Below are 15,584 nucleotides of genomic sequence, written 5' to 3'. Positions count from 1 at the left end.
GTGTGTGTGTGTGTGTGTGTGTGTGTGTTTGTTTGTGATGGGTAGGTTTAGGGATAGGGGCAGTGTGTGTGTGTGTGTGTGTGTGTGTGTGTGTGTGTGTGTGTGTGTGTGTGTGTGTGTGTGTGTGTGTGTGTGTGTGTGTGTGTGATGGGTAGGTTTAGGGATAGGGGCAGTGTGTGTGTGTGTGTGTGTGTGTGTGTGTGTGTGTGTGTGTGTGTGTGTGTGTGTGTGATTGGGTAGGTTTAGGGATAGGGTTAGTGTAAGGGGATAGAATATACAGTTTGTCCAGTATAAAAACCATTACGCCTATGGAATGTCCTCACAAATCACAAATGTGTGTGTGTGTGTGTGTGTGTGTTGTACCTGACTGAAATGGAGAATTCTCCAGGTGAACTTTGGGAGCCTCTGATGAGGAATGATCCGATTGGTTGAGGCATCAGCTGTTCCTGTGCAGACTGACGACTGGTGTTCTCCTGATACCAGCTGCAGAAACACACTTTAATATATATATCATATAATATATATAATACCACAGTTTGACACATGCTGAAGAACAAGTGTGCGGTTGCTAAGGTGCTGTGAGTGGTTGCTAGGGTGTTTCAGGGTGGTTGCTAACCAAGGTCAACAAAGAGAGCCTCTATGATTTGTTCAGACAAAAAACACATGATCCTCGATTTCATCCATTTAAAGTTCGAAAATAATGATGAACAATGTTTTCATGGAAGTAAAAGTGAGATATAATGCTTTAGTGAATGTGAATGTTTCCTAAAATGATGAACTGGAGACACTTGAAATGATAAAAAAACAAGTTCACCATTTCAATGATTATATCTGGACGACAAAATTACAAAGCAGACATTTCCCTTTTTCATCAACTCTCTGACTCATAATGCTGGAGAATAATGCCGTATTTATTTTTCTATTATTTCTATTATTGTGAGTTATATACGTTCTGTCAGATAGACAGAGCCAGTGTTAACTCTTTCAGGCGGTTTAGTGTATTCATGAGTGTTTGAGTGTCGATCACACTGTGACGCTTCCACATTATTTTTTAACACACTTAATGTCTAATGTGCGAGATTGAATGTGTGACATTTCCGGTCTCAGTCATTTCCAAACTGTCCGTTACACTCGATGACGTTTGTAGTGAAAATTGTTTTTATTTTGTTTCATTTTGTTATTCTTTAATTCACTTAGTTATTTTTTTGTTTTTATTTCCCATTAATGAATGTTTACACATATTCACAGAAAACAGCCTCGCAAAATTTAGTGAAGGATTTACTTCACTCAGAAATTGTTAATAAAAAAAAATAAAATAAAAAAAACCTAAACGATAAAAAAAACAATAATATTAAAAATTGTTAATAGCAAATTTCAGAAATAATTACAAAGATACGCAACACTGACTTAAACATGAAATTTTGACGTAAAAATACAACTACAGGGTTCGTACAGACTCTGTGAAATGAAATTCCAGGACTTTCAAGGACTTTTCAAGCACTACTTTTTTGGATTTCAAGGACTTCAATCGGCACTTATCAAACAATATCTTTATTATTTTACTCAAATTAAACATGGTATCTGATGTTTCACTTCATAGAGGTCTATCCATTGACCAGCGCTGTCAGGCATGGAAAATCCGCTTAACCATTGAAAGGATATTGAAACTGAATTTGTTTCCATTATATATTCAAATATATATGATTGACCTGAAGAATGAAAGTTGTATTATATACTTAATATCATGCTTTATATATTAATATCATGAGAAATAGCTCTATATCTCAGACGGGCTGCAGTGTTGATTTAGCGTGAAAATTTTATTTTATCAACAAAAAAACACCACAATATTTTGAATTAGGGATGCACCGATACCACTTTTTGCAGAACGAGATACCGATACCGTAACCGATCCCTGAATTTTCACTGCATTTGTAATTGTAATTGTATTAGTAGATAAACCAAGAGAATATAAATCATATTAGTTGGCTTCATTTGTTCATCAAACATATATTTCTTTCAATTATATTCATGCTTAATTAAGCCTGCTAAAATACATTGTATGAGCTTCCGTTACTGTACATTCTATTGCTCTATCATATTGTATCTTTCATTGAATAGCACAGCACATAATTACACTAGAGCAGATCCAGAAGGGTCAGTGCTGAGGATTGGGTCAGTGAAATATCAATTATTTAATCCAATTTTGATACTTCAACAAAAACTTCCTGCCTAATTAATGTGAATTTAAAACATTATTAAAGGTAAGCAGTCAGCAACAATATAAGAACGAATAATCAACTTACAAATAAATACGATAGAACAAAGAAAGGCTACAAATGAAATAAACAGTGTTTTTAGAGTTTTTCGGGTAGATCTAACAGGTACAGAAATTTGAATAAAGTAATAAAATGTGAAAAAATTGCATATTCATTACTAGATAAATTAAATATAGATGGATCTTTTTGTAAAGTTGAAAAGGGTAGCCTATTTAGTCAAGAGCAGTGAGTAATTTAGTTGTCCATTGTTTAATTAACATTTAAAGAGCAGTGGGTTTGTTAAACTGCCCCTTTAAGACCGCACACACGGACGCATTTGAACATGGCTACTTCACTTGAGATATAACTGACTTTGTTTACTAGGATACTCGCCAAGATGGGCGTTTTTACATAATTTTGTGTGAATTCGTCCGTACAAGCGCAAGACGTTCAGTATTCGCGCGCGGAGACGGCGGTTTGCGGGGCGCGCGCTTATGTTTGCGTGCATGGAACTTCTTGACTGCAAACGTCCAGTAATAATGTAGGGAATCACTCGTTATACATAAATCAGGTAACAGTTCATGTTTTACTTTACTTACATATATGATTTAGTTTTCATCCAAATAATAGGTGCTGAGTGAACGATCAGCAATCAAGAGCAATCAAGAGCATTCAACAGAACTGCGCTCTCTCTCTCTCTCTCTCTCTCTCTCTCTCTCTCTCTCGTCAGTTAACGTTAATAAAAAGCTACATGCCTCGTTTTATTGTCTTTGCCATTGACGTCCGACTGAACTGCAAACCTTCCACTGATTTCCTTCAAAACTTGAATTTCCTTCCTTCTGTTTAAAGGAATGCGCTCGAACAGCTCGCGCGTCCTTGCCGCTGCGCGCTCAATCCACTGCGCGGTTTCCTCTGATCAGCGCGCGCACCACAGCTGTGTGTTACTATACACACACTGCCTGGGAGGCCTATCGGTTGTTGGTATCGGAGCATTTTTACATGAGCTCGGTATCGGTGCATCCCTATTTTTAATAATTCAAGCACTTTTCAAGTACCTCTTCAAAAATATGGCTGTTTTCAAGGGTTTTCCAGGACATAAATTTCAAAAAGTCAAATTCAAGTACTTCAAGCACTTTAAGCACCTTGTACGAACCCTGCAACTAGTATTTTCTTGTAATACGTACAGTAATCTTTCTTTGATTTGCATTATGGAAAATTCTTTTTTTTGCACCATTTTGAGAAATCAGTATCAATACCTACAATTAAGATTAATAATAATCTACTAAAGCTAAAAGGGTTTGTTTAAATGACTTTGAGCACTAGAACCCAACCCAATGTAACCCAACGGTGTAATGCTGAGTGGATCTGGTGTTTCAGAAGCAGAATAACTCTGGTAATTGTGTTTATGATGATGATGATGACGATGATGACGATGATGACGATGACTGTTACCTGGGGAAGTGGATGCTGATGTAATTCCGAGGCACGAATCCTTCCATGCCGTGGATTTCTGCTCTGAACCAGTCGTCATTGGTGCCTAAAATCTACAGAGGAGCATGTGATGGTCAAACTCACTTCAACACTTGAAGATGGGTTCAAAGTCAGGTGTGTGTGTGGACGTGTGATATTCTGTTGTAATGTAGGTCATACACACCTTGATAATATCTCCCTTCCTGAAGCTCAGCTCATCCTCTGCTGTGGCTGAGAAGTCGTATTTCCCAGTCGCCTCCATGATGGAGACAATTCAGAAACTAGGAGAAACAAACCACCTGTCAATCAAACACCACCCAGCAAACCGCCTGTCAATCAAACACCACCCAGCAAACCGCCTGTCAATCAAACACACCACCTGTCAATCAAACACCACCCAGCAAACCGCCTGTCAATCAAACACACCACCTGTCAATCTAACACTGTCCAGCAAACCACCTGTCAATAAAACACCATCCAGCAAACCACCTGTCAATCAAACACCACCCAGCAAACCACCTGTCAATCAAAAACCACCCAGCAAACCACCTGTCAATCAAACACCACCCAGCAAACCACCTGTCAATCAAAAACCACCCAGCAAACCACCTGTCAATCAAACACACCACCTGTCAATCCAACACTATCCAGCAAACCACCTGTCAATCAAACACCATCCAGCAATCCACCTGTCAATCAAACACCATCCAGCAAACCACCTGTCAATCAAACACCACCCAGCAAACCACCTGTCAATCAAACACCACCCAGCAAACCACCTGTCAATCAAACACACCACCTGTCAATCCAACACTATCCAGCAAACCACCTGTCAATCAAACACCATCCAGCAATCCACCTGTCAATCAAACACCGTCCAGAAAACCACCTGTCAATCAAACAAATCCAAACCACCTGTCAGGGGCTCAAGCCCCTGCCCCTTTTGTCTAAAAATGTATTGTGCCCTTTTCTGATAATTGTAAATAATAATAATTATTATTATAAATATTATAATAAATAACACACTTACACACCCTTGCCACTAACAATAATAATACAAACAAATATTATATAAAATAAAATTGGTGGAGAAGTGGTAGGCGGAGTTTCCTTTGCAGCGCCTCATACACATTTAACGGTTCTGGTACAGCAGTTCGCGCGAGTCTCATCAAACGAGCAGCAGGAAACGTTTCAGCTAATACGGAAACTTAGATTTATCCTACAATCACCATGTTACTCTAAAAGTTGCTGCAGCATGCGAGTTATTCTTAACTACAATACAAGTATAAATCGATTTCAGACGCATATGAAGTGACAATGCCATTCGTTTTTATCCAAGGAATAAAAGTGCAAGGGGAAATACATCTAACAGTTAAATTAAATCTTAAGTCCATGTCTAACTCTAAATTCTTAGGAACTTATATCTTTGATTTCATAGTAACGCTTTACAATAAGGTTCATTTGTTCATTACTCATGTATGAACTAACATGAACTAACCATGAGCAACACATTTGTTACTGTAGGCTATATCTTAGTTAATACTACAACTGTTAATTGTTTATTGATGTTGTCTCACAGTCAGTGCATTAACTAATGATAACAAATACAACTTTTGATTTTAATGTTTTAGTAAATGCTGAAATTAATAAATGCTGTAGAAGTGCAGTTCATTTAGCTAATTTTAACTAATGAAACCTTATTGTAAAGTGTTACTGATTCATGATAGCTAACACTGTCTTTCATACATATAATACATACATTAAATTTACAACATCAACAAAACTAAAAATGAATTTCCCATAATTACCTTCTTGATTCTCACTGTTTGGTTTGGTAAAGTAAATAATATTTAGTAATATTATCATAATGTTCCTATTTTCATTTGATGTGTTATGCATTCTAATAATTGTATCAACATTAGAATGCCAAGGAAAGAAAGAATAGAAACAAAAAAATCAAGAAGTAATATTTTTTTTTATTTAGTGCCCTTTTTAAGGAGGTCTGTGAACGCCACTGACTGAGCATATACTTCTTATTCAGATATAATACATGTATGGTATATTGCTTGTATGTTTCGAAGACACTCGTAATGAATTTGTAATGTACTTATAACACAAATAAAGTACACTTTAATATCACTAATCAAGCATGTAATTAATCCCTACAGGTATATACTTAAAGTATACTTGAAGTTGTTCCAATTTAGCACACAAAAGTACACTAAATACATTTAAAGTTATACTTTACTACACTGTAATTACAACTAAACTATACTTAGTACAAATAGTTGTTTCAAAATAGCACACATCAAGTTAGTTAATCATTAACACACTTGAAGTATACTGAACTAGTCTGGCTGCAAGTATAGCTTACTTAGCTTATTTATTTTTCACCAGGGATGACAACAATGGATTAAAAAATTGCGTTTTTCGCGTACAGACAATGTTGTCAATGCAATCCCGTTCACACTGATGCTGTATTCCACCAGGTCAAAACTTTCTAAAGTGTGCAGTTTCAGGCCTCTAAATCCAAAACACTGTTGTCGGGTAAATGGACGACTAAAACGCACAGGCTTTTAGATGAAAACAGTGTCATGTAAACGGCTTTCTCAAACACACCTGATTCTACTCATCCGCTGGTTGTAGAGGCTCAAGACACAGGCTGCGTCTGAAATCACATACTTCCCTACTATATAGTGCTTGAAAAACAGTATGTGATAAGAGAAGTATTTCTGAATTCAGAATACTCATAAAAGCACAAGAGAGGATTTATGAACGACAGTGAAGCGACACGACTGACGCTGGTGGGTCACATGATAATGACAACATGGCGAATATAGTACGTCTGGATTAAATTCATACTACACACACTGAAACTCGATAGAACACACTTTTTAGGAGGTTTTGAAGTAATTACATTTTCAGAATAAGTACCTAAGAGAATATTGATTTCGGATGCACACTGTAAAAACTAATTAGTTCAGTTTACTTAATTAAATTGTGCAAACTCGTTGCCTTAATTTAAGTAAGTAAGCATAACTTAATTACATCAAGTTCTTCTCGTTTAATCTATTTAAATTTTGTCAACTTAATTCTATCGGTTGTCTGAGGAAGTGTACTCCCAGAGTGCATTGCGGCATGAATAAATAAATTGCTTTGTTTTACAATTTTTGGCTTTATTTTACCATTAAAATTGTATTTGCTATCGTTATTGGGGTTATACTGACAAGAGACAGCAAATAAAAATGCAATGGTCTAATTAATTAAAATAATAAAAAAAAACTTGTTACCATTGTTGTGGTTTGCATGGTGAATGTTGAAGTCTGTGTGTGACTCAAGCAAAATTGCAAGATATTGTCACAAATATAGAGGGATTATAACAACCCAATTAAAAGTTTATGCCATAAGAAGATCATTATTAAACATGATAGTTATGTTATAAACCATAATTACATTCATTAAGAACATGGAAATAATTTAAGTATAAATATATATATATATATATATATATATATATATATATATATATATATATATATATATATATATATATATATATATATATATATTATTATATTATTATATAATATTTATTACTTCACTTCCTTTGAAATCAAATAACTGTGATTTCATGTTGCTTGACTGCATCAATTGGAAGAGAATCAGGATGATATAAATGAAGTTCCAAGTGCCCAACCAAAGGGAACACTAATCACAATAATGGTGAGACATTTTAGGTTGATTTTAGGAAATCAACATGAATTTATGAAGAACGATGACTGCAGAAGTGTTAGAAATTAGTGAAAAGTCTATTAAGAATTTCCCGCATCAAAAACCATTTGCTCCGCCTGCTTTTTTTTTTTTTTTGGCAAAATGGTACTCAAACCAGTCAAGTAATGTTTAATAGTGTTTTCTGAGTAATGAAGGCATAGCATGCAAACAGTACAGATTACTTATTTTTTTTAAAGTAAGTTCAACACATTATCGGAGATTAAGTAAAGTTAACTAAACAATAGTTAGTATGAACATTGTTAGATTTTATAAACCACGTCCCTTCAAGTTACGTCTCCGACGAAGAAACAAGTGTGGATGTCACTGACTATAACAATCTTTTGAATTAAATTATTTTATGTTTTATCTATGAAAGCTTTATACGGCTAACTGATATTATGAATTAACTCACAATAAAGTATAAACAGCTAAACTCTGATCTATTGTTTTTTTTAAATGTAACCTCTTGTTTCAGAACATTCTAAAGTAACGTTCCAATAATGATTGAAGAATGATACAATGATTAACATTCACATAACCAAAGAAAAATGTTTTTTAAAAAATTTAAAAAACGGTAACACTTTACAATAAGGTGCATTACTTAACATTAATTAATGTATTTACTAACATGAACCATTAATGACCAAAAAAACATTTGTTACAGTATTTATTCATCTTTGTTAATATTAGTTTAATAAAAATACAGCTGTTCATTATTTGTTCATGTTAGTTCACAGTGCATTAACTAATGTTAACAAATACAACCTTTGATTTCTATAATGTAGACAGCAACATAGTGTCGGATGTGTGCCGAATGTGGGCCGAATGTGGGCCGAAACTATGTTGCTGTCTGTGAGAGAACATTCAGAAGTAACCTTTTAATAACTTAATGATGATTTTTTTAGAACATATTTTTCTTAGCTTACATACAAAGTTTACATGATTATTTACTCTGTTAGAGTAATAAAGTATAAACAGCTAAACATGATCTAATGTTTTTAAATGTTACTAGTTTGTTTCGGAACGTTCAGAGAACATTCTAAATTAAGTTTCCCATAGTGTTTGAAGAATGATACAATCAATGATTAATATTTACATAACCAAGAAAAAATGTTTTTAAAACATTTGAAAAAACTTTCAATTTTCAGCACAGACAGCAACATAGTGTCGGCCCAGAACTGGCCCACATCTGGTGGATTCCACACGGGCCGGATGTGGGCCGAATCTGAGCCGAAACTATGTTGCTGTCTGTGAGAGAACATACTGAAATAACGTTTTCAGAACTTAATGGGAAAAATGTTTTTAGAACATTAGCTTACATACAAAGTTTACATGATTATTTGCTCTGTTAGAACAGTAATATATCTATTTTTTGTGTGTGTGACAAGAGCATTATGATAACATGTGAAATATGTTGTGACTCAAATCCCCCAGAATGCCTCAGAGGTTTGTGCAGTAAACTGTGTCTGTGGAGCTCGTGTTTGAGGCATGTTCTGCTCACCTGTTTCCGTTTCTGCACCACTGCAGATGCAGGCCTGCAAAATCTTTCATCATTTGCTTATTGCGTGGTTTTGCTTTCTGATTCTTAGGCAGGTTCGCTTCACTAAAAGACGCATGTGATCTCGGTTTAAAACCATATTCTTGCAAAACACCCCTGAAAGACTGTTGACGTTAAAAGACACTTCATATTTAGTAATATTGTTGATTTGACTGCTCTGATACTATCAGATGAGAACAAAACTTGAACTAAAATGGTCTGAATAAAGACTTTTTAGAGATGCTTATAGCAGGAATTGAGTTTGCATCATATTTGATGAAGTTTGCATCATTGATTCAGTTATTTTCATGTTTATTACTGTGTGTGAAGCTGATTTGAGACAATCTAAAGCGCTGTAGAAATAAAGCTTGATTCACATTGATTAAGTAATGTGTGGAGAACGGGGCTAGTTGTTACACTAAACTGTATGTTGCTCATTGGTTTATTTAACTATATTAAAATAGCTTAAAGTTTAAAACACACATCATGACAACTTTTCTGACAACTTTTCATGCTCTTGTTCTGACAACACAGTTTCAGTCCAAATCTTTATATAACCTACTGACTCTTGTCTGATGCCAGTCTGCTTTTATTATGTAAAAGATTCTAAATTAAGTTTAATAAAAACAAGTATTTGTGGATGTTTACCTCAAAGTCTGATACAGTCCCGCTCTATAATTAAAATAGATGAGTGTGAAACTATAAAAACACTTTTATCAAACATATAATCTTATAAATTTATCTCATGTTTATTCCTTCATTTTAACAGTGAACGTTCAGAAAGAGACACTGAAGAGAGAGATCGTTGTACTTACAGCTCATGAAAGGATGATCAGTCTGTCGTCTGAACCGTCCCAATGTCACAATCACCGGCAGCTTTGTATGTTATTTCACAACGAGGAAGAACAGAAGTCAAGCTTATCTCGCATCGAACACGACACGCTCATGCATGACTGCAAAAAGAGGAAATAGAAAGTGTTTATCATCTTCCCCTCCCCTTGCGCACACACACTCTCTCTCTCTCTCTCTCTCTCTCTCTCTCTCTCTCTCTCTCCCTCTCTCTCTCTCTCACACACTCACACACACTCATTAAAAGTGCCATTTCCTGTTGAATTTGGGGAAACTACTTGTTGTGTTGAGCTATTTCAATTACTTTTGTTTCATTTGTTCACTGCAAACAGCTGAAAGTCTGTAAATTTTGCCAATAAACCTGATTTGCAATGGGAGTTGTATAATTTGATTACAACTGTATGCGCCAATTGGAAATAGAGAGGAGCTTGCGGACGATGACTCCAGCCCAAAGCCAACCCTGTGCAGCTCAAGGACTGTTTCACCACCGGTTCTACTGAGCCTAAAGATTTCACTACCGCTGCTCACGATCAGTCTTAAGTTTTCAGTGTTGTGGAAAACACACGCCCAGCCTCCCTCTCCCATCTCCTCTGCCCAGATCTGTCAGTTCTTTGCCCCCGCCTTCACTGGCGCCCTTCAGTCCCTCGGCTTCGCTGTTGGATTTGTACTGTGAGTCGGCTCTGCCTCGGATCTGCTGGGCACCAGCTCTGCCTTGGTGTTTGAATCCCCTGGCTTCACTTTGGGCCGCCAGTCTGTAACTCCACCTTGGCCCATCGACCAGTCTGCTCCACCGGGCTTCTCGTCCCTCCTGCTCCACTTTGGCTCCTTTGCCCCTCAGCTCCACCTAAGTCCCTCGTCCTCACGGCTCCTCCGGGCTCTTTGTCCCACCGGCTCCACCGTGGCTCCTTGCCCCCTCAGCTCCACCTGGGACCCTCGTCCTCACGGCTCCACCTTGGCACCCCGCCCCCTCAGCTCCACCTGGGACCCTCGTCCTCACGGCTCCACATTGGCTCCTCGTCCCTCCGGCTCCACCTTGGCTCCACCCGGGACCCTTGTCCTCACGGCTCCACCGGGGTCTTTGTCCATCCAGCTCCACCTTGGCTCCTCGCCCTCTCAGCTCCACCTGGGACCCTCGTCCTCACGGCTGCACCTTGGCTCCACCTGGGATCCTTGTTCCTCCGGCTCCACCTTGGCTCCCCGCCCCCTCAGCTCCACCTGGGACCCTCGTCCTCAAAGCTCCACCGGGGTCTTTGTCCATCCGGCTCCACCTTGGCTCCTCGTCCGCTCAGCTCCACCTGGGACCCTCGTCCTCACAGCTCCACCTTGGCTCCACCCTGGGACCCTTGTCCTCACGGCTCCACCGGGGTCTTTGTCCATCCGGCTCCACCTTGGCTCCTCGCCCTCTCAGCTCCACCTGGGACCCTCGTCCCTCCGGCTCCACCTTGGCTCCACCTGGGATCCTTGTCCTCACGGCTCCACCGGGGTCTTTGTCCATCCAGCTCCACCTTGGCTCCTCGCCCTCTCAGCTCCACCTGGGACCCTCGTCCTCACAGCTCCACCTTGGCTCCTCGTCCCTCCAGCTCCACCTTGGCTCCACCTGGTACCCTTGTCCTCACGGCTCCACATGGCTCTTTGTCCCTCCGGCTCGAATGAGCGTCTGGTACTTACAGTGTATTCCAGTCCTGTCATCGCCTCAGCTACCCCCGGGTCTCTAGATCTCTCAGCTCCATCGCTGGTGGTTGGACCGTTAACTCTACCCTGGCTTCTCCCACCATTAATTCCGCCGTGGGCCTTCGTACCACCTGTGCTATTGGCTTCAACTTGCGTCAGCCTGCTATCTGCCTCCTCCTGCTTTTATCTCATCCCTGGCTCCTACCACCGTCTGCGGCTCCCTGCTGGTCTCTTTAACTGCCAATCCTGACACTTCCTCCTAAAGGAATGTTTTTTCATTCAGTGTCATGAGCCACCTTCCAGTAGGGGGAAGTACTGTCATGTTTTGCCTTTGTTTCACTTTCATTTTCACTATGGATGTCTAGGGTATGTTTACATGATGATTATATGCTTAAAACTGAGACATTTTTCCTTTGAGTTTTCTGTGTAGAGACGACACCATTGTCAAAACGATCCCCATTCACATGGATCCGCGAAAACGACTAAAAACCCTGTTTTCTGCTGCCAGGCCATTAGATGGCAATGATACACTATAGACTGAACATGTAATACGCATGAGCATGACGTCATCGATTCGCGTTTTAGCTGTTTACACAGAGAGCGTTTTCAAAAGTTTGCGTTTTTTAACCCAGCCAAAAAAGTCCTCCAGTTATCTCTACTCATGGTCTAGTGTTGAACGTTTTTCAGGATACGCTGTTGTTTAGTTTCTTTCCGTTATTCTGTTAAATTAAAAGCTAAGCTATCATTTAATCTGAATCTTTCACTTCGTCATCCATTAAGGGCCCAATATCCCCAGAAAACAATATAGTGTCGGCTCAGATCTGGCCCACATTTGGGCCGTGTGTATCATTTTACGTGTAGCAGATGTGGACCGACACTATGTTTCTGTCTGGACCATGATAGGGTATCAGCTAAATATTCAATTTTTTATTTATATTATTGATTTATTATTTCCATACATACATTTGATTCACAAACTTCCTACTTTTTATTTCCTGCATGTTCAAATAGATTGAAGCAAAAAAATTAAAGATTATTGACAAAACCTCTAACAAATAACATAAAAACAACAATTGTGACCACTTTTCTAAGTGAGTCAGTAATAAATCAATAAACAAATCTTTGGAGTCACGTGACTAATCAGGTAATTTAAGCACAAGGTGGGGTAGTTTGAAAACTTTCTTTGTGTTGGAGACCAAAGCAGTCAAAGGAACTGAGGGATGTCGATCATGTTTGTATGTCTGATTTGAGAAGAAATAAGACAGTTTGTCTCTAGAGGAACAGCGTCTAATCAGCAGGTCAAACTAGATGTGTTTCGTTTATCAGCGCTGGTTTGTTCTGAACTCGTGTGTCCAGTTGATTAAATTGTTAATTGTGTGATTACTTGAGAATGTAAGCCGTTAGTCAGGCCTCTATTTGGTTGATTCCCATTATATATTCAGCTCTTTATGTACTTGTTTTGTGTGAATCCTGATATCAGTGTGTTTGTGAGGGTCAGGTGTAGAGATGCAGTTGGTTATGTTTAAACTCTTATTGTTTCAAATGCATGTAAATGCACGCCGCGCATATACTACCCACCACCAGACCCCATGATCCTAGTACAAACATTCTAAAGTTCATGAGAGTGATTCAGTGGCCATGGACACATGAAACAATAATGTTGCCTGTAATGTACTGTGATGCTGCATGAGACCGCGAGAGGCTCTGCTTGAAGTCTTGAAAAAGTAATCCCATGGAAGTAGAGCTGTCCGTTAAAAGGAAAGTAGATTTTTAACTTTTTTAAATAAATGTATACATGTATTTCTGATGCAAAGTTTAAAGTGTTGGTGACTGAGAAGCCTAAAATTGAGGACACTTCTTAACGTCCTAAATTAGGAAAAAGTAATTGAACTAAAAAAAAAGAGTAAAGCTATGATTAAACTTGAAATCCTACAAAATCATCCGGTGAGGAAATCATCCAAACTAGAGAATCCTCTGAATGTTTGTGAGGCGCTAGAGGGCGCCAGAGTCTCTCTCACCGAATCACACGCGCTTCAACACTTCCGTAAACAATTTACAATTCTCTCTCTCTCTCTCTCTGTGTGTGTGTACATGCATGTGTTTTCATGTAGTGTGTGTGCACGTGTTTTCTTTTCATTTAGTTTGTGTGTGTGCACATGTTTTTTTCTGTGTGTGTGTCTGTGTCTGTCTATTGTTGTGTGTGTCTTTTTGTGACAGACACCGATGCTAGTATGATAAAATGCACTCTTCTCTTTCACCTAAGCAATACTGAAGGTGTGTAGCCTATTATTGTCCAAGAAGGTGTTCATGATGCAGTAGAGCTCACTCTTTACTGCCAATAAGGAATATAATGCAATAGGTTCTATTATTAATATTATTACTAATATTCTGTAACTACGAATATTTTTTTCACAGTGTAATCTGTGTTTTGTTATGAGAATAAGAGAAAGAATGTGTGAATCTGACAACTTTTACATTAAAAGTCAATTTAATGGCGGATTAAAACAGGATTTGTTTTATTGCAAGGTTTTATTGAATGAGGTTTGCTATTGGTGGATCTCATGTGAGTGACAGGTGGCCCCGCCCTCTCGCCAGTAAACGCATCATCAGAGCCTCCGACACCTGCTCATCGAATCTGTGCTTCTCTGTTGTGGATCATTCTTCTGACAGCGGCATGTTGATGAAGTCTTATAAACTATAATTATCGCCTGCTGAGATGAATAGATTAATTTTACTAACCCTTTCACCCTGTTAGTAGACGATTTGAGCTTTGATACTAAAATCGTTACAATATAGGCTACAGAATGAGTCTCTGCTAGATGGGGTTTTCCTGTTTGAATGTTGATTATCCTCCTCATATTCTCCATCGTTGCGGCTCCTCTCTTCCCAGTCTGTCAGTAACGCCGAGTGTCCACCAAAGCGTTTTTTCACGCAGCTGGCGTATTTTTCCAATTGTTTTCAATGGGAGCGCTGCGTTTTTTAAACGCCATTAGCGTAACGAGGTGCTGAGCGTTTTTCTCACGCTGAAGCGCTGAGCGCCCGGGGTTTTTTACTGGTCGTCGAGAGTTGAAGAATGTTCAACTTTGGGGTAAATCGCAGCGCTCATCACTGTCACTTTTTACCCAATCGTCCAATCACAGTGGAGGAGGGGCGGGACTAATACCACACCGACCAACCGCCACATTCTGCTTGTACAACGTCAACAGAAGACAACAACAAGCATAATAACGGAACAAAATAATTTAAAACAAGAGCCAGAGAAAATACGTTACATTTTATCGACATTTTAATATAGAATCAACACAGAAACAAAATATGTGTGAAATGAGATACTAGTAACACTTTTGCGGGTATGCCGTATCATAACAAGCAAAGTGTCTCAACTGAAAAAAAACACGCTGCGCTGCCAAAACGCGTTTTCAGCTTCAGCTTGCTAAAAACGCTTTGGTGGACCCACGGCCTAATGCTCTGTTTACTTCCTGTCTCTATGAAGCTCCTCCTCCTGAAAAGCACACTGTGCTCTGATTGGCTGGCTGGAGCAGTGTGTTGTGATTGGTCGAGCGCTTCCAGTGTGTTTGGGAAATGTCCCGCCCCTTACCATAACCCCCAGTTTAACACACTACTAACTAACTCAACCAGGCCCCTCCCCTTTATTCTGCGTATGAATTATTATAATGAGGAATATTGTGATGTGTTTGTTCCCAGAAGAAACTCGAGATACAATGGAGGCGTTTCAGGAGTTCAGAAACACTGACACTGATATAGAGAAGAACTGGAGCTTTCTCATTCTCAGACAGCAACATACACACTAAACACAGAAGAATATGTCCTAATTAATTCCCTGCTTGTGAATCAGAAACCATTAAACTCCGCTATAAGCGTCAGTTTGAGGATGACTAATGATTTTACCGCGGTAAGTGTCAGTGTACTGGTTTAAACACCGATGTGCCACTCTGTCGTGTTTTATGTGAGTAAACGGATCAATATCACTCATTTCAGTCCTCGCTTGTGTCTGTTTACCGGAGCCT

General features: G+C 38.8%; 1 protein-coding gene across 2 annotated transcripts in view; it reads right to left on the bottom strand.

Annotated features, from left to right (window-relative positions):
* grap2b (GRB2 related adaptor protein 2b) overlaps window positions 1-10,088 on the bottom strand; it is a 17,546-nt gene extending 7,458 nt beyond the window's left edge. Inside the window, exons 1-4 of one of the 2 annotated variants that reach the window (XM_077232181.1) lie at window positions 9,852-10,088; window positions 3,913-4,009; window positions 3,711-3,802; window positions 364-483 (exon numbers count right to left, since the gene is read on the bottom strand). In XM_077232181.1, the coding sequence (XP_077088296.1) occupies window positions 364-483; window positions 3,711-3,802; window positions 3,913-3,990 (290 nt within the window). In that variant the 5' untranslated portion in view covers window positions 3,991-4,009; window positions 9,852-10,088. The remainder of the gene's footprint in view (window positions 1-363; window positions 484-3,710; window positions 3,803-3,912; window positions 4,010-9,851) is intronic. The other variant, XM_077232182.1, reaches the window with a different exon arrangement.
* Window positions 10,089-15,584: the final 5,496 nt, after the last annotated feature.

This window comes from Siphateles boraxobius, unplaced genomic scaffold, assembly GCF_051911475.1.
Source record: "Siphateles boraxobius isolate OS27281-9 unplaced genomic scaffold, OSU_SipBor_1 167, whole genome shotgun sequence".
Lineage (NCBI taxonomy): Eukaryota > Metazoa > Chordata > Actinopteri > Cypriniformes > Leuciscidae > Siphateles > Siphateles boraxobius.
This window is presented reverse-complemented; position numbering and strand designations above follow the sequence as displayed.